The sequence below is a fragment of the Halichoeres trimaculatus genome, unplaced genomic scaffold (assembly GCF_033239565.1).
Source record: "Halichoeres trimaculatus isolate MK-OKI-2021-1 unplaced genomic scaffold, fHalTri1.1 fHalTri1_scaffold_6, whole genome shotgun sequence".
NCBI lineage: Eukaryota > Metazoa > Chordata > Actinopteri > Labriformes > Labridae > Halichoeres > Halichoeres trimaculatus.
The window spans coordinates 8,891,165-8,911,414 of NW_027437184.1; the positions used below are offsets into that span (position 1 = coordinate 8,891,165).

General features: G+C 39.4%; 1 protein-coding gene across 3 annotated transcripts in view; it reads right to left on the reverse strand.

The window, feature by feature from the left end:
- Window positions 1–9,740: 9,740 nt before the first annotated feature.
- Window positions 9,741–20,250, reverse strand: part of gria1b (glutamate receptor, ionotropic, AMPA 1b) — a 93,641-nt gene continuing 83,131 nt past the window's right edge. For 2 of the 3 annotated variants that reach the window (XM_074673031.1, XM_074673030.1), the window contains exon 18: window positions 9,741–12,321. In XM_074673031.1, the coding sequence (XP_074529132.1) occupies window positions 12,121–12,321 (201 nt within the window). In that variant the 3' untranslated portion in view covers window positions 9,741–12,120. The remainder of the gene's footprint in view (window positions 12,322–20,250) is intronic. The other variant, XM_074673035.1, reaches the window with a different exon arrangement.

Consider the following 20,250-nt stretch of genomic DNA (forward strand, 5'->3'; position numbering starts at 1 on the left):
TTGCTACCCTTGTATTTATCAGTCCGAAAGTGTGTCATGTTGAAACAAATTTTATAGCTCTAAAGAAGAAAACAGCTCCAAATTCATTTTATACTTTTGCAGTGTTAGAAGATTTTAACCCTCAAATTTTGCTTATTCGTCAATCAAATTAGCCCCACCTCAAAAATTCCAATTTCTGTATTGGTCATGATTTTAAATTATCTTTATGAATGTCAGGCTGTAAAACTTTTTATTTCTGCTGCAAAAATTAACATTTAATATGATTCAGATAACAAGTCAGAGACAGCTTCTAGTGGACACTATAGGAACTGCAGGAATTTTTTTTCAGCACATAAACAAACATGTTTGGTTATGTTTTTATAATTTTTTATTTTATTTTTCATTAACTGGTCTGTAACATCTAATTGTTTGAAAAAAATATTCTTCTTCTCTTTTAAATAATAAATGCAATTCAAAATTATTTCTTATGATTTCAAGTGTTCAAGTTTTTTTAAAAAATGTGTTTTTAAGGTGTCACTCTGAGCTTTGGGTATTCCTGAATAACATTTCTCTCAATTCATTTATTTTATTAAATATAAACTAGGATTTTTTGCAAATCTTTCAAATTAATTCAAAATAAGTACACATTTAGATCATATTATATAATAATTTTTGAATTAAAATAATGTTTCTTATTTGTATTTTCTTTACTCACAGCAGTAACTGATCTAAAGACGTTAAAGTGGAAGTAGTAGCAGATTTATTTCCCTGCAGTTCTCTTTCTATCCACTTAGTGTCACTGTTGCAAAAGAAACCAGCCTCTGATGGGACTTGTGTGTCACTCTACATGCAAAGTATTTAACATACACACGCGTGCACGCACACACACACACACTTTCACACTTTTGACATGTTGAATTCCACACGTTTTCACCTGGATTCACCTGATCAGAGATCATGTCATGAGTGTGAATAATTAGCTGCATATATTTACAGGACGTTCACGAGCACTCTCATCCTCCACGTGGAGTTTTTTAAGCTGTCAGCAAATGTTTGAAATGTTCTGAGTGTGTTTCATGGCTCTGAGGTGAAGATCATCTTTAATGATCTGTCTCTGTCACATAAACACATCACACTGACTCTGCTGACAAGTTACTGCATTAAAAAAACACACACACACTGGAGACATTTTCACTCACACTAAAGCACCAAATGTGGATTCATCCCCTTCTGAAAATAGTCCCTTATGAATTTCCTTGATTTGGTTGATTTGATAACTCCTCAGCCAGCGTTATGCTTCATGTGCCTCCATCTTCAGAAAGCTGGCTTCCTGATTGGTTAAGTTTTGCATGACAATCCACAAAGTGCATGCTCAGCTGTCTGCAAGGATTTCCTCACACAACAGGACACCTGATCTTAAGTATCGAGTGTGTTTTATATTTAGAATTTCAATTCCAGGCAGGCCTGATCACTTTGAGTGGCTCAGGGGAAATATAATCACTCATCACATCCCTCGCATCGCTTTGCTAGTGAAGGCTCAGACTTTCAAAATTTCACGCATATTTGTTTCCAAGAAGCCGCAAAAATTAGTCTGTTGTAGGTATTAGAAGTGATTTCTGCTCCTCTATCTCTTCTTTTGTGCTGCTTTTCGTTACATAAGAAAGATAGTGATGATGATAGTAATGTTCATCATAATCTGAGCCCTATCTGTAGATGATAATGAAGACTGACGTTTCTAACACAGATGTGAACCAAATCCATGATTACATTTCCACTCTTTGATTGGCTTTCATTAATTCCCGGGCAGTCAATCAGCTCCTGGGGTTTGATGGTCATTTTAAACCCTCCAATCCTCTCTGAGGGGTTAACAGCTTGCACTGAAAAGCTTTCCCCTCCTACTCCTGTCAGACAGACTCTGTGTCGTTTCCTCTTTATCTGACAGTTTGTAACAGATGTTCTTCATAATTCTTCATAATTCTTCATAAATCCACCGTCTGCTTCCAGGATGTGTTCTGCATTTATTTTTCTTTTAAGATAATCTCTTATTAACTGCAGCAGGATCCTGATGTGTGGGTTTTAAGTTTTTAGGTTTAGGTTTTAGCGGTGGTGATAACCGTTAAAATCCTTTTAAGTAATTTTAAAGTAGCTTACGTCTTGAGGTTTAAGTAGTACAGTGACCTCTAGTGGCTGGGAAGTCAAACGAAATGGTATAGAGCAGAGGTAGACCAACCAGTCCGAGACCAAGAGCCACAAAAATGACCATGGTACTACAAAGAGCCACATCACACACATGGTCTTACAAACGCACTTCCTCTCACACATAAACGAAATGACATAAAATGAAAATCAATACATTTCCAATTTTCAAAGCGAGATTTATTATGTTAGTTAGTGTGTTTAAATTTGTACTAACGAAGAGAAACTGAAACTTAAGTATCAATCTGTACACCCAAATATTGATCAACACTGAACCCAACGTTGGCATCAGTATATCAATATTTTAGATTGATTGGCACACCACTCCTCATAACTTTATGAATACATTTTTGTGACTGGATCGAAGAGCCACACACCGAAAGGCAAAAAGCCACATGTGGCTCGTGAGCCGCAGGTTGGCCACCTTTGGTATAGAGGGACTGGCTGTGTTTGAAACTGCCAACTATGCAAGCTCATGCCTACATTTGTAAACAAAAGGAAAATTTGCAGTAAGACAAAAAATCGCTCTGATTTTTGAAAGGGATTCAGAATAGAGTGGACCTACAATGCACAGTGCTAACTTTCTTCTTCTTCTTCTTCTTCTTCTTCTTCTTCTTCTTCTTCTTTTAGGGGCTGTTAACATGACAATGGTTTTTAGGTTGTGACACAAAGTTTTGTTGCGTTTCAGCCTCATGATTACACGGAAATGGTGTTTCAGCCGACCTAAAACGCAAACTTTTGAAAACGGTCTCCAGAGTGGGATTTTTCTGAAACGCTGCTGACACCGTTGCCGTGTAAATAGTGAGCCGGCGTTTTCAGTGGAAACCCTGATGTCACAATCTGCCTCGCGCGCGTGCATACAACAGGACAACAGTACCGTTGTTACGATTGTCGTGAACTACTGTGTTGTGCTTGTGCTGCTCAATCTGCTGAATCTGCTGACTGTCTTTCAACAAAATCTGTATCTGTTGCTCCACTTTTTAACTTAGTATTCCCCAATACACCAGATGATCGGCCTAACTCTACTTCGGTGGAGATCTCCCAAAAGCGGCTTCTTGACAAGACAGTTATAGCACCAACTACAGGCCTGGCATGCTTACTACAGCGTTTTCAGTCCATCAGTGTTTCCGTGTAAACCCAGATTTTTCTCACAGCGTTTTAGCGTTGTCAGATGAAATGTTGTTGTGTAAACGGGGCCTTAGTGTATGGCCAGTAGCACTCAGTTTTTAAACGCTCTTCATGACGCCTACAGTGTGACCTAATGCTTATCAACGGCCTGTGAAGTAATGTAAAAGAAACACCAAAGAATCTTGTAATTCTGAGTCAACACCCATCTTTCAGATAGCTGATAATTTCTGTGAAAATCACATTCAATATTTGAAAAACACCAGCTAATGCAAAAACGTTAAGAACTGCAATTCCTCAAGTGACCCCAAAGCACTGTCTCTAAAAATAAGAAGTAGTTAGCTAAGGTTATCTTTTTTTGTGAACTCTGTTCACTGTTTCACTCTTTCACTGTTTATGGACTCAATGTTTTATTTACTTTTAAGTTTTAAGGCATATCCTCATTATCTCAAACAATGAATGGTTTAGGCCTCACTCCAAATATTTTTCCAAGGTTTTTCGATTAACTCATCTTGCCTGTGCACATATTTTACTTTTGATGTGAAGCGCTTCGTAACTGCATTTTGAAAGGTGCTTTACTAATACATTTATTATCATTATTATCAAAAGTGATTTAGTTCATGGTAGCAGGATATTTGTATTAAGCTGGAAGAGACCATTTTTTACTTAATGAATTTATAGGGGAAAAATCTTAAAGAGGCAGAGTTAATTTTTTTTCTCCTTTTTTTCTCAAGGTTTTACTTATCTTTATGAAACTTTATCCGTACTCAGTGCTGACATCCAAAATCTCAATAAAAAAATAATGACTGCATTTTTTTTTTTTTTTTGACCCACCCATCACTACTTCCTCTCTTTGGGCTTATATGCTGTACATATCATGCTGAATCCTGACCCCCAGATGGAAAAAACTTTGCTTTAAAGGTTTTAATTTTCTTGGATAAGAAACATGAAATCCTCCATCAGAGAGTGAATCCGGTGTTTCAGGCTGCAGGTCGAGGAGGTTAAACTCTTCAGAGTATTTCAAACGCTTCCTAGAGGCTAAGCTGCATGGTGTCTCTGTCTGCTATAACTGCTTTAAAACAGAGCCTGTAGGCAGTGATGAAGGGGCTAAATTTCTAAATATATTTTAAACATCAGCTCAAAGATTATCTCAAAGCTGCTGTGAGGACTGTCCAAAAAAACGGGTGTTTTTCTGGGATAAAGACTCTGTTTCCCATGAGCGCTATCACCCACTGTCGTAAAGATGTGACTCCTGCAGATCTCTTTTACCTTTTCTCTGTATAAGACAACATTTTACAGGATGCAAAGAGATTAGGTTATGTATTAATCAGTTGGTTCAGTCTCTTTTCAGTTTTATTTTCTGGATATTTCCTCCCATTTAAGAGTGGTTTGATATTGTTTTGAGCTGCTCCTCAGGGATCTGGTCTTCCTCCTCCTCAGATCATTGGAAAGTTTCTCCGAGGGAGAGCAAATGGGTAATGGGCCACAAACTTCTAATCAGGCCTTTCTGGGGCTAATTGTGGGCTTTGTTTGGGTCTCGTCTGCCTCAGTCCTGACTCACAGCCGGGGGAGTAATGAGGTGTTGCAGGGTATGATGTCCCCCTCAGGACACCAAACCATTCAGTGAAAGGTCCTTGGAGCTCAGAAAGCTAATGGAGAGAAACAAAGATGAAAAGACGAAGTCATAAGGGAGAGAATGGGGCAGAAAGAAAGAGCGGGGTTTAAGTGTGATAAAGACAAAGCCATGTGCAGGAGAGAAAAAAAAAGAGAGGAGTAAAAATAGGGGGAGGGAAACACTGCACCAAGAGAGCGATCAATAAAGCAAATAAATAAAACAAAGAAGAAGAAAAGGTGAAAGAGCCAGAGGGGAGTGAGCAGAAGATGGACTCTGGAGGGGAATCAGAGGCAGAGATGTTCACCGTCTGTATAAAAGAAATCATTAAAAAAAAGCCTCGTGCTCTCTGCAGAGCCACAAGTTTGTTCTCAACTTTGGAAACTTCACACAAAATCTTTATCTGCTCCTTCTGCAATAGTTCCCACATACTGAATAATGTTGGAGTGAGTTAAATGCTGGCTACCTTTTTCCACTTCCCTGTGAGTTTGCCAGTAGCGGATGGATTTAGGATGCTTGGAATCCATACATCCTTTTATAAAGGAGCGAAATTATGCGGCTACAGGCTCCTATCTGCAAACTCCGACCCCCCTCTGAGAAGTCGCCTCGTTTCTGTCTCTGTGGTCTCAAAACTATTCCTCACTCGTGTTCATACGGTCACAGTTTCATATGCAGAGTGAAGACTTCACAGCAAGATCTAAATCCATTTCTACAGTGTACAACTTCCTCAGATATAACAACTTTTAAATGGTTACACTGCTGTAAAAGATTTTCCACAGTCAGAGTGAAAGCAGTCAAGTTTTATTTGGAGTGAAGGTAAAGTACGGTGTTCAAAAACTTCAGTCTAACCTGTTAAAGGTCAGTCTTTTCAGGGCATTGTGACTTTTTATCATGTCAACTCTGTCAAAAACCAGCAACCCAACCTCAAAAGCTAAGCAGTCTGGTCAAACTCAGTCTATATAGTTTGAAAAAAGAAAAGCTCTGTGTGAAAACATGGGAAGCCTCTCCTTCGAAAGAAAACAAAACATGAGGCTCTTGCTTTGGAAATTACATGGGAAGTGCATTTATGTTATATTTTTCATGCTTTTGACATTATTTTGGAGTTCTCTCAGGCTTCATATCAGCCAGTGTATAATTTTAAAGGTCCCTTATTCTGCTCCTTTTCTGCAGTTTAATATGGATCATTGATGTCTTCATGAAATGGTAGTAACATGTTTTGGTCCAAAAAGCCAATAAATCAAGCACAGCAGCATTGTTTCCAGGCTCTCATAGCCCCTCTGTTCAGAACGCTCTGATTTAGTGGGCGTGGCCTTCATATGTAACTGAGCCACAGCTGATACCGCCCCGATCTTCCGCGTCACTGAGAGTGGCGCCACGAGCTCTGAGTGCACAATGTTTGGAAAACAGCAAAACTCGTTTACCGTAACATTACAGGCAAAAACAACAGGCTAACCACAGCTAAAGTTAGCATCCTGAAGCTAACACAGAGACAGGGGGGACACTGAGGAAAAGCTCTTACATCTGCTCCACAGCAAACAGGATTTAAAATACTCACATTTCCAGGGTCCCAGGTTTGTTGGAGGATGGTTGGTAATGCACCTGGATTCAGGACCAGTCTATTGGCTAACCCTCTGTTGTACTGTCCAAAGTTGGAAAAGCAGTCGGCCAGGAAGTGACTAGCACACACATGCACAGTTTTACTGAGTGTAGCTGGAACATTTCCTTGATAAATGAACTCTAGCCACTTAGTCTTGTCTTCTTCTGAGATGGGAAGCTTGAGCATGGAACTATGCGGCTGTTTACAGCCAAAAACAGAGCAGTGATGGCAGCGGGGAGTGGAGTGGGCGGGGAGGGAGTTCAGGGGTATCTGCTCTGGTGGACCAATCAGGTCAGACTTGCTCCTGATTGGTCAAAAAAGGGAATCACTGATGTCAGTGATCCAAACAGCTCGTTTTAGGTCAGGATTTTACATTCACAAGCACTACTAAGTACAGGTTTTGTCATTAAATATCACATTTTGTGGGCTGGGAGGAAAGTCAAAGACCCACACATTTCACTGACAGACTTAATAAAGTGATTTTTGCATAATATGGGACCTTTAATAATCATTTTGCTAGGAAAAATCACTTTCTTTTCTTTTGATCAGGCATGTCCAAAGTAAGCCTTGTAAAGGTCACAAACCAAACCAAAACATATATATTACCATCTCCCTAAACTTAATTTGGACTGTGCATAGGCTACTTGTATAAAGCTAAAGCCTGAAACACCGGATTCACTCTCTGATGGAGGATTTAATGTTTCTTATCCAAGAAAATTAAAACCTTTAAAGCAAAGTTTTTTTTCCATCTGGGGGTCAGGATTCAGCATGATATGTACAGTATATAAGCCCAAAGAGAGGAAGTAGTGATGGGTGGGTCAAAAAAAATCCAGATCCTGATCCTGCCATAAAAAACATCTTGAAATGTTTCCCTACATCGCCCCCTAATGGAGAACATTTTCCTTGGTTAGAGTGAAAAAAAAAAGAAGTTGAGTAAGAGTAGTAATTGGCTAATATGTGGAATAAATTATGCTTTGTCCTCTCAGATTGGTGCTGATTACTGTATAAAAACAAAACAGCTGACCTTAACAAAGGCAGAACTTTTAGAGCGCCCCCTGGTGGTTGGCTGTGCTAGAGGTCACAAATCCAAACTCTCCTGTTAAAACAAAAAGGAAAAATCAAAACACAGGTCATTCATACATAAATAAACAATTTTAATTTCATTGTTAAAAGTTATTTTGATGCAGATGATTGTCCATTGATGATAAGGAGCTCTGTTGAGACTCTTGCATTATGGTTTATATGGATTATACAGATTAGACGGAAAAGAGGTTAGGGGAATGTAACGAATCCTGACCAAGTTTCCTTACCAAGTTCAGCTGCTCATCTGTTGCCAAATTTTATCAGACAAAGAATCAAGGAGAGAGTAAAGTCAACTCTGGCTGAAATCAAAACAGCTTTCTTCAGACCTTTGTTTAGATTTTATGAAACCTTGAAGTACACTGAGCGTCTCAAACCTCTTTTCGTTTATCATTTCTTGCTGGTGTTTCTCTCATCATCTTTACTCCCACTTCCTGACACAGATGTTCCTCTCAGTTGTCAGTGTTTTCCTCATCAGGAAAGCTTCCTGTCCATTTTCATCAAACAGTGTTTGATTTCTTTCGTCCTTTCAGCAGCAGCAGTCCCATCTTTCTTCTCCTGGCATCTTCACTGAGGAATAAACTTTTTCACAGGCTCAATCAATGCCTTACATCTCTCCGCAGACTGAACTTCTGTACTCAAAAAAGTGTCATTTCTGCCGATTGGTCATGCCAGATAACGGCAGATAATTAAACTGGAAAGAGACTCGATATCAAACTCCATCATCTGACGGAGCCATGCCGGCCTTTGGAGGGATTTTCACCATCAATAGACTTGAAATGAAAAAGTTTTAATGCATCTCATGCCGAGCTGGAAATGGGAGATAAAATCTGATTTAACCTCCCATCTGGTGTCGCCCTGTGGCTTCGGAGCATCAGCAGCGATTTCATGAGCTTTCATAACACAACAGACAAGGAACATTTAAGGCATGGGCTCACCACGCTTACAGAAGTACTTTTTTTTTCTTTTCTAGAAAAAGAAGAGAAACAGCTGGGTCTGTGAAGGGATAGATATAGCTTCAAATCCAACAGTACTGTTTTGAAATCCTGCTTGAGTCTCACAGTTTTCAATTTAAACCTTTAACGAGTAACAAAAGTCCCGGGATGTAAAAAAAGAAACCCGAAGCTGTGTGTCAAAAACCCTCTGATCATCCAGAATGAGAAAAGATTAAAGGCCGATAACTTTGATTATTAATGATGAAAACACCCTCTCTTGTCGAGATCTAGACCAAGGGTCCGCAACCTGGCGCTGGAGCGTCATACCACTCTTTGACTCCTTTGCAGTGGCTCCTTTTCACTTTAAAATAATATCGGTGAAATAGATTTTTTTTTTCCTCACAGAGGGTATTGATGATTAAAGATATGAACACTAAATAAAATCATGAATTGACATTTTGTTGAAATAGATATGCAACACCTTTTGCAACAGAGCCTTTAATTTTTTTTTTTTAGATTTTTGCAAGTTTTTGACATTTTTTCTATTAAAAAAAAACATTTTTTGGGGAGATTTTGGTATTTTTTTTTTTTGAAAATTTTGATTTTTTTTTATGTTTTGCAAATTATTTAAATTCTATTTCTAATATTTTTTGCATTTTTTTTTTACAGTTTTTTGAAAATTTAATCAATTTGCAAAATTACAATTTTTGCAAATTTATTAAATTATGACATTTCCATCATTTTTAAATGACAAAATATTGAAATTCCATAAATCTTGCAAATTTATTAAATTTATGCCATTCAAATTTGTCTGTTTTTTAAATATTTTGAAAACAAAACAAAACAAAGAAACAAAAAACTTAGACATCACAACCAAAACAAAAAAAACTTCTTGTTTAGACAATTATTCACCAGATTTTAAGGATGTTTAGAATTTTTTACACTTTTTTTGTCTTTATTGTGAAGATAAAGTAGATTTTGTGGTGCCTGAATGACTATAAACCAGGTGAGCTGAAGCAAACCCATGATAGTAAAGTTTGCAAACCCCTGATCTAGACACATAAACATCAGGTGAAGATGGTGTGACTGATTATCTCTTAAACCATAAAGCAAATTAGATGACATTTATCCAACTTAATCCAATATGAAACAAACAAGAAGGTACAAAACAGAAACTACAAATGAGAGGATACTTTCAGAGTTTTTATTAAACAGACTAACTGATCTGAATCAACATAATCAAAGCTTTTATAAACTGATAAATCATTACAAAATAACTTTATTCAGACAAACAAGTGTAGCTCGGCACATGTATCATTCATATCATACAAATGTGACGGTAGTTTTCCTGATATTTGTTCAGTTTCTGAGTATAAAAAGTTAAACTGCAGTGCCTCGTCATGTGATCGGTCCAGGAAACAGTGAGGCGGAAATAAAGGAGGACCGTGTGACCGACCTTCGTCGTACCGCCAGAGAGCAAACTCTGACACCTTGGGGAAAAATCAAAGATGATCAGTGAGGCTGCAAAATCTCAAGCTTTGTTCGATCTAACAGGACAGGGATGAGTTACATTTCCAGTGAATATCCCTGTGTGGATCGCTAAGTGCCAACGAGCCTCAGATCTGAGGAAGGATTCACCCCGACAGTGACTTTAGTGAGCGACGATAACAGGTTTATGCTTTCCCCTGGTGCTTTGAAATTGAGGGACCAAAAAAATAATTTAAAGGTCTTTAAAATGATCAGGTGTGGTCCCCATTAACAAAAAAAGAGCCATAGATCAAAACAAGTCAGTATAGCCTGCATGCAAACTGAGCTAAATGCAAATATTCAAGAAACTCATCATTGTTATGATCATTTGGCACTGTTTTAAAATCAAGTGACTCACTGAGCGTATTTCTATTATTTTGGAAAGAAAACACTTAGACATTTCAATCACAGCTTCTACACTTCATGAATCCTCAAGGTAGAACTAATGACATCAATCCTTCACAAGGGACATTTAATTTCCTGCAGTCAGATATCCCGATGTGTCGTTATAAGATGGTCTTTGAATTTATCGACAACTGCAAAATGTTTGTGCGGTGATGTAGTTAAAGTGGTCCATGTACCAGGTATGATTCCTACCCAGGTATGTTTCCTACCCAGGCTTTATCAAATCATTAAATTCATTTGACCAATTTTGCTCAATTTGTTTCCTGTGGACCCCTTTTTATTAAAACATAGAGACTAATTAGTTTGTTGGAAACTAAATTTGCGTCTAAAGACTTTGAAATTCATTGGGGGTGCTGTTGCATGACTGCAATTTTCTTTTTCATATGCAGTCTTCATGCTAAACAACTGATGTTTTAACTTGTTTATCAAACAATTAGGCAGTAGTTTTGACAGAGAGAAACTGTCTTTCCAGCTCAGGTTTAAGACAAAGTTATGTAACTGTAACCCTTTCTATCCAGTAATCTGTAAAGCCTTTCAAACATTTTCTTAATGACTCATGGATACAATTTGTCAGGCTCCTCACAAACAGAGGTCACTGCAGCAAGAAACATTTTCAGAAATCCATGTTACGTAAGGGATTTATTTGATTTTATGCCTTAGAGGCTTCGTTGATTCACATTTATTCAATTACAGTTGTCTTCCTGAAGTTCAGTGGAGTACAGATTGTTTTTTTGTTGGTGTAGGAGGTAAAAACAGAACTGCCAGTTTGTTCTGTTACTAGTAATCAAAACCTATCTCTAGTTTGTCTGTATGAGTATAAATACATGTATTTTCAGACAGAAGACATGTTTATCATATGACTGCTTGTTAAATAATAGCTCATCATGCTGTTGCAGGTGTTAAATGTGTACGTTGGTCTGCCCACCTACAGATTCAGGCCTGTTCAGGAGGTTTTTCTACGGGATGTTGGACTGTTCAGCAAATGTCTGCAACAAAATCAGCTTTTTAAAAAAAAGATAAACTTTACGTAGTGAAGACTTGTTTGGTTGGTATTAAAAGAGGCAGCACACCAACGTCTCCTGAAAATTTTCAGCATTTTCCTCAAGTGTTCTTCTGTGTGTAAAAAGGGTTAAATGTTCACATGCTCAAACTATGACTTTGTTTCAGCCCTCTTTGATATCAAAGTGCCGTTTAGTGTGAGCATGACAAAGCTTCCAGTGTGTTTGTTGAAATTGAGGAAGAGGATGTGAAGGGCGGGATGAGGGAGAGGAGGGGGAGAAAAGTGGGTGCATTAATTAAGAAGTTTTTAAAAAATCCCTCCTGGGTTCTGTTATCACAGAAAAGGAGGAGTTCAATTTAAGACATCGCTTGTAAAAAAAAGTAGTTTCAGGTTTGAAAAGTTCAGTGAGCCCATTTTCTTGTCTTGCAGGAGGTTGCTGACTTTGATGATGTGTTCAGGTACACTCTGTTCACTAGAGTTCTGTTATATTCAGTCCAGCTGAGGTGAACATGAACGCTCCTCCTTCTGCCTGCATGCCAGCCAAAACTTCTTTCTCCATCTCTCCTCCTTTTTTTCTCTATAAAACCACCTTTCTTTTCTTCTTCCACTTCTCAACCTGGGAACAGAGCAGAGCATTCCGTCCAATCAGGAGTCTTGGTTTTGATCACATGCCCGTAGAAGATAGTCCCAGGCCGGTGCTTTTGCTCATGCACGGTAGACCTTGAGCTCCTGCTTTTGGGAAATCATGCGCCACCACCCTGCCGTTCTCCCCTGTTGCTCCTCCTCCACCACCTCCTCCCATGTAACCTCCTGCTGCCACACCTCCTCCTGTCCCTCCGCTCAGCATGGCAGCATCTATGAGCTCCTGTAAGAGGAAAGAAAGCAGAAAACGCTGTTTTGTTGACAAACTGTGACGTTAAATCAATCCTAGAAGCGAGCAGAGGAGTCAGCTGCAAAAAGTCTGTTAAGCTCTCCAGATTTAGAGGAAAACCTCATCAAAATAAAAGCTTAATTAAAGTTTGTTTTATCTTTATTTAGCAGGTAAATCTGCACACAACTGTCCCCGTCAAAAGTAATCCTCTCATCTTCCTTCACTCCAAATTTAGCTTCTTTGCACTCATTTCCAGTCCTGACAGCTGTCACATCATTATCACCGTTTTCAGTTCAAATCAAAAATCTTCTTTTCAGAGACTCTCGCTTGATTGACTTCCGGTTTAATCCTCAAAGAAGTAAGATTGACAGAGTTAGAGTTTAATGATTATAAGTCTGTAAGGTACAACAAACACACCTGGGGATTTAGCTCTTCTCCAAAACAAAATGTTTATTGAAGTCTGTGTTGAAGGAACAGTCTACAGCCTGATGCTGGAAAGTTTGTTACGACTAACTAGCTGATGCCATTTTTCTCCTATTTCCATTCAAAATCCTGTGACTAGGCTGGAGTGTTGGAAGAGACTTCTATGATTCCTGTTTTCCTCCCTTTAGACCTTCTGGTTGGTTTAAACTTTAATTTAAAGATGCTACAAGGTGGATCCATTTTAAGTGGACTGCCTCACCACCTTCTGGCCCGGAGTCTCATGCACACTGTCATAAAAATGTGACTGTTAACCAGGCATGTGTTAGTTTTATGCAATGCTACTATCTGCGTGGTGCTACAACTTATTTAAAGGTGAACATGTCGACAAGCAAACTGTCAGTTCGTACAGTAGTTTAGTGGCCGTCCATACGTAGCTCTGACAGCCCAATGTTGTGAGACGTGTCTGTGAAGTGTAACAGTGAATCCTGGTTATGTCCTGCCAGTCATCTACCAATCAGAGCTAATGTAACCTCACTCTTCATTTTATTGATAGACTCTCAAGTTTGAACAGACCACTGCAGAATAACTGCTGACTGTGGGTTGGAATGAACATTAGCACAAACAGTTTAGCCCCTGTGTTAGCCTTTAGCTTGTGCTCTATCTCTCTCCTGTTTAGCTTTCTTCTGCTCTTCTGTCCTTTTTCTGTCTGACAGTTAGGCTCCTGTGTCCACCACCAGAAAAACATCCCCTTTTTTCCTCACATGGGTGGTTTAGAAAACTTTTTTTCTGCCTCGGTCTGAAATGCCTCATTTTAGCTGCTGTCTTTATAAGCCCTTTCTAAACCCCCTTCATGAGATCTCGTGAAGATCTCATGAAGAAGTGCTATTTTTATCCATTTTGATCAGTTTACAAACAGATTGAGGAATTTCTACAACTTATGAATGCGTGGCGGTCTGAAAAGCTGTACATTTAGTCTGAACATCCAGCATTCTTACTTTATATCCTGACAAGAAAGCAGAATACCTATCTTTAAACAAAATGAGTTGTTTCAGCTGTGTTAAAGTGAGTCAGGATTAGGGATGGGTGCTTTTCACATTTAAAACGTTACGGTACCGATTCCCAGTACCTGGCAATCTGCTTTGGTACTGAATGGTACCAATTTTTGGCTACTTTTGTGTGTTTATGTGGTGTAAAATATCAATTTGTTCAATAATAAAATGTAGATGCTTTTTAATTTAACATTTTATTCTTCGATATATAACCTTGCAATGCTGTGTTCATGTCCAGCATGAAAAATCGCCTACTCTTTCACTCCCTCACAGTCACAAGGATGCATTTAGGTACTTAAACATGGTACCTTTAGATTTTACGTGAATCGGTACCTGGTACTTTTGACAGAAGTCAGTCGGAACCTATAAAGTACCTAATTCAGTACCTATCCCTTGTCATGATAGAGTTTTTAGTTCTGTATTCAGTCATACAAGCTGCTATTTGATACTGAACTCTGAGTAAAATGTCTCTGCATCAATAATATAAACTCATTCTTAGCAGGTAAACTATTATAATGAGCAGTTTGTTCAGCATCTAAAATGACATCACTCCAATCCAATCTGTATGGGTTTGGTGATTGTGGCCTTTATTTGTTCACATATTTCGAAAATGTTACTATTGAAGAGTGCAGTCTGTAGTTCTTGCTTCAATCGACCAATGGGTGTGCGCCAACAACATTGGACTCGTTTGATGCAAACAATTCATCGTCAGGTTTTGGGGTTAAAGGAAGTATCTTTTGTCAACCATATTTATAAATGTTTGTTCCATATAGACATCAGTAAGAAAGAAATTTGTTGGGAATGTACGTATTGTGTGCTTCACCAGGACAGTCAGAGTTAAAGTTTAGAGAAGGAGTGAATAATTTTACTTTGTCACAGCTTCAAATCAGCTACTAAAGAGAAACAAACCTACTGTTTTTGAAACAACCTGCACACAGCGATCCTTTGCACCAAGAACAACTAGTGGTAATTAGGAAGGTTTTAAGCAAATCACCAATACCGTGAGGGTATTACAGTTTTATTTCTGTGTGTTTACAGTCATCACAGACGGTAATAACAGTTAAAGTTGTCTCGCAGTCGCAGAGCAAAGCTCCCTCTCCCTGCCTCTCTCTCTGTCTCCTCTCAGGGAAACTAATGATGTGGATCCAGAGTTAATATCCTGTATCAGGCCTCTGAGGCGCCCACACTCCCCTGCTTTCCTCAGCCTGCCATCAAGACTCGTCTGGCAGATTGGTACAAATAAATCCCAGGTTTATTCATTTACCGAAGCAGCTCCAACACTCGCTACACCTCGCAGCCAACTCGCCCACATCTCTACAGTAGAGTCAAACACTTATATCCCTCCTGCCTTCACCTCCTCGGCAGGAAGTTAACAGCTTACAATCCACATCAGTCAACCTGCAAACATGTCAACACTGGGAGGATCTGTGCAGCTCACTCCGTCTTTGTCTTCCACCCACGTCTCTCTTTAACGGAGGGTTTTATTGCTGTTGTAAGTCTACGTGTGCTGTCAAAACACAACAGAGCAGCATCTGTCTCTGCACAATATCTGAGTGTTTCTGTCTGCAGGCGGAGGAGCCACCTGTTTGCACATCAAACAACCTGAATTAAAATATATATTTCCTGGGCAGGCTGGCCTTTAAACATACAAACTAATAATTTTTCATCCCCAAAAATGGTCTGATACATGCAGCTGTCTCCTTGCAGCACTCTGTGACACGAATCATGCAAATCAGACATTATTGCTCCCCAAGTAAGATGACTGTGCTGATGTTTTTCTTTAAATGAATGAGACTGCTATCTTTGATTGCTCAACTGCAACTCACTCATGAAATCTCAAGTCAAAATGCAACTAAAAATCTACATTATATCCAGGTTTTAGAGCGCCATATAATTATGCTAGTAGCCATTAACCAGAGCCACAGCGCCATATAGTGGCAGATTGCTGAATTACAGCATAAAAAAAAGTGATAATAAGAAGAAATATACTAAAAAATCAATTGACAGGCTGTGATTTTAGTTAGCAAGGGTGAAGATTTTTGGCTACTTGTTCAATTAAACTTGTGCATAACTATCTTGAGCTGCGTTGTAATGGGAACAATGGTTTTAATGGGAACTTTTAGTTAATAGTCAGAGTTAAAGGATGCCTGTGACATTGTATCATTCTGATGTATAAGAGCATTTTGAATTTAGGCTCGTAACACGACTACGTTTCATCCGAAAACGCTAAAACGCAGTGAAAAGGCAGTGAAAAAAATCTGCGTTTACACAGAAACACTGAGGGACTGAAAGCGCTGTAGTAAGCATGCCAGGTCTGTAGTTGGCGCTATATCTGTCTTGTCCTAAAGTCGATTTAGGTAGATCTCCACTGAAGTAGAGTTGAGCCGATCATCTGGTGAATTGGTGAATGCTAATTGCAAAAGTGGAGCAACAGATGCTCATTTTATTGAATGACAGTCAGCAGATTCAGCAGATTGAGCAGCACAAGCACAAAAATGGTAGTTCGCGACGATCGTAACTGTATCAATGGTACTACTGTACTGTAGTATGCGCTTGCGGAGTGTGACGTCAGCGCTCCCAGTGAAAATGCCGGGTAACTGTTTATATGGCAACAGTGGAAGCAGCTTTTCAGAAAAATTCCTCTCTGGAGGCCGATTTTATTAGTCTGCGTTTAAGTTCGGCTAAAACACCATTTCTGTGCAAATGTTAGGCTGAAACCCAACAGTACTTTTGCGTTTCACCCTAAAACCGTTGTCATGTAAACAGCCCCCTAGTGTGAGCTATGATAACGGCAGTAAGAAAGTGGTGGATAAAACTGCAACTGAGTGTTGCCAACTTAGCAACTTTGTCCATATAGCGAATGTTCACATCCCTGACTTTGTTTCAAAGCGACTAGTGATAAATCTAAAGACTTTTCTGGGGTTTGGACACTTCCATGTGAAAGCATATTTTGATCTTGCTCTCCTCCACAAGCAGCTGGCGCTGCCACGACCCCTCCCCTATCCAAAACACTCATAGATAGGTTGGGTTTATATTTTGTCAATTAAAGAAACAAGAATTGACAAAAGGAAGTTCATTTTTAGTTCTGAAAATATTTATGGTGTTTTGTTTTACCTGCTTTCTGTCTCTCCCACAAAGTTATTTGTCTCTCCTACAGTGTATGTTACAATTACATGCAAATGGGTCATTATGCAAATAAGCCAATGGCCTACAGTTGGCATGTAGGAAATAGGAATGTCTCACCCAGCTCTAATAATGTATCAAACGGCAAAATGTCTCACCCTTTCAGGTTTTATCAAGGGGCAACATCTGGTTAGTGAAACTTAAGCCTATGAGGAAGTGCTAAATGTTGCTGTTCGTCAAGAATCCGTTTGAGACTGAATGCAGAAAGACCAGAAGTCACGTACACACCCAGCCATAAAAACAGGCTTTTACGGCATTTAAAACATATTAACAGCCTGGTTCAAAAAACAACTTGGGTCTAAAACACTGATTTCAATATGGACACACACTGTACGGTAACTCAGCGGTTTAGAAGTTATCAGGATCGCCCGATCGTCCAATCATAGACACAGCTCAGGTCACGTGACTGATGAGCGCCCTGCAGCTGCACAAAATGAAACTCACAGCAGGCGTCATAACGCATGTGGCTGCGTCCACAGATTGGGTTCATTTCAAGAGTCAGGAACAGACGGGTGATGTCGCGGAGGCTATGTCCATGTTTTTATACAGTCTATGGGTTTTACACTACTAAATAAGACATAACTGATCAAAAAACAAACAAAAATGTTAACGGTGGTTTATTGGGATATATGGTACTCTGGGGTGTCAAGAACAACAACCCTAAATGCCGAACTAAACTGAAAAACCATGTCTACAAAACTGTGATAAGATCCGAACAGTGGATTTTTTAGACTGTTCCTTCCCAAACTGTTTAGGAGTTATCAAACCAAATCAATAACAACTGTATGTCATCTTAATATGGACACACAGAGGGAGGGGAAATAACAACACCAATCAGAGATGTTCAGCTTGCAGACCTTGCCTCCCAAAGTCCCTGGACATCCAAAAAGTATTACCCGCCCATCCAGGTAGTGCTGTTTTCAGGGGTAAATTTATCTTCCAGAATCTTGTTTCAATGGCTGAAATGAAGCTGAGAGCTAGTTATTAGTTTTTGGAAATACTACTCAAACTACAGGCAGCAATGAGGATGCTGCAACACTGCAGTGTTACACCTCACTTTACGGTGGCTCTATGGGGTTAGCAGATCATTAATATGCTGAAAACACAAATAACTACAAAATGAACAAAGACCAACAGAAGAATAAAGGGAAAAAAAAACAAAAACAAAACAAGCAGAAAATCCCTGAATAAGAGTCTGCAGGGCAGCACTCTCTGATGCCTCTCTCCTCTGCAGGCACTGGATGTTTAATTGCCTCAGAGCAGGTGAGCATTTGTTTCACCTGCGGGGTCAAACACAGCCGAGGATGGGGTCACAAATGCACAGGAAAAAACATGAAGCTGTAAAGTCATCTTCATCATTACAGAAATATTTGTTTATAGGGGAGAAAACCAAATCAATAAACCCTTCAGTAAAATCTGCAGCAGATCAAAGGAAGCTGATTTGTTTTGACTCGTGTTCGGCTGTTTCTCTTTGTGATCGTGATGAATGCTGCAGCCTTTCAGCTCCGTCTGAAAGCATTTATTAGACTTTATTTGTTCTAACATGAAACTTTGTGTTTCAGTGATTTAAATGTCAGACAGTAATAAACTGACAGAGGGTTTAGGCGTCAGATGTGTGGACTGTAGCTAAAATGTCAGCAGTAAAGCAGAAAATCATGTATTCTCTATAAGAGAGCTCACTGCAGTATTCATATCAGAGTATTAATAATATATCAGAGGAGAATGTATCATAGTATCTGACTGTATTGACTATTATTCCCATGTGTGTGCTGCGGCTCTCCAGTGAGTGAAAACATGCAGCAGGTAACCACAGTGTAACCCCACTCTGCTCAGCTTCTCCATCTGCCGCCACTGATGAAATCCTCTTCACATGTTGTGTCAGTGCTGCCTTTAGCGAGCGCTGTAAGACTCCGTGCTCAGACGCACATGTGAGGAGAATAACAAAAGTCCAGCAGAGAGAAAAAGAGAGAGAAAGAGAGAACACACTGGTGCCTCTGCTGAGGAGAAAATGACTCTAATGACTTGTTTGTTCCTTCTGAGAAGGCCATCAAAGTCTCGGTTTAAACCGTCGCAATCTGTAATGAGCCGGCTGCAGTTTCATCACACACAGACGATAAAGAGGGGCTCGAGAGCAGAGTGTCAGATAAGCAGAGTTCACTTGATGCTCTTTTAAATGGCAGTGAGGCTGCTCCTGCCCTGTGGCTGCTGAGAGACTGTGCTTCAGACTGTTAGAATAAAGAGGCAGACACAGAAAAAGGTCCTCGTCTTTAGAATGAAACTGTGCTGATGAATTTGAATATTTAAAGCCATCAGGAAAAGCTGAAATATTTGCTCAACAACCCAGACAGGTATCTTAAGAATACAATCTCCCAAATATCTAAAACATATTTCTTTACACAAAATGTCTTCAAGATAATTGTGTACTATCCAAGTTTTAAAAAAACATACATCAGATGACACAAGACTACATTTAAGTTATGAAATTACAGAAAACAAAAAAGATACAAAAGGTGGTCTGTAAAACCTCACAATGCAGGATAAGAAACATTTGGGGCCAAAAATGTTGTTTTGAAGTCAAAAAAGTTGGAAACAATTCTGATAAACTCCAAATCCTGTTCCTGTTGGCTATGGCTGCCTTTTGCAGCAGCTCTCTCTTCTTTGTCTGTTCTTTGTAATTTTTTTTGTCTCTTTTTGGTAATCTTTGTATTTGGAGTGGATCACTACTTTGTATCGCTCAATTGTTGGTAATTGACACCAAACATTTTGTGTCTTCAGTGATATTTTTTAAAACTTTTTCTCCTGTGTTTATCTGGAGATCCTACATGTAACCATGGCTGCATTGTTTACATGTGAATTCAGCTGTTAGCAGCCTGTAGCATGTCAATGCTAACTGGTGCTAGGCCTGATGTTCCCCACGAGGTGAGGACGACGTGCTGGTTCTCAGGTGTGAGCTAAGAAGTGACGACATTGACCTGTCCTTCCATCCATCGTTATTGGGAACGTAAGATCTATCTCCAATAAGATGGACAAGCTAGCCGTGCTAACCCAGCAACAGAGGGAATACCAGAGGGCAGAGTAGCATCATGCTATTCACAGACATGGCTAACAGAGCTAACATCAGACACCAACGCCACATTGGAAGAGCTTCACCTGCTGTGAGCAGACAGGATCCAGGAGACAGAGACTGAACAGACTGCTGAAGAAGCTCAGTCCTGGACTCTGTGGAGGTGGAGGCTGGCTGAACTGGACAATGATGGACAAGCTGTCA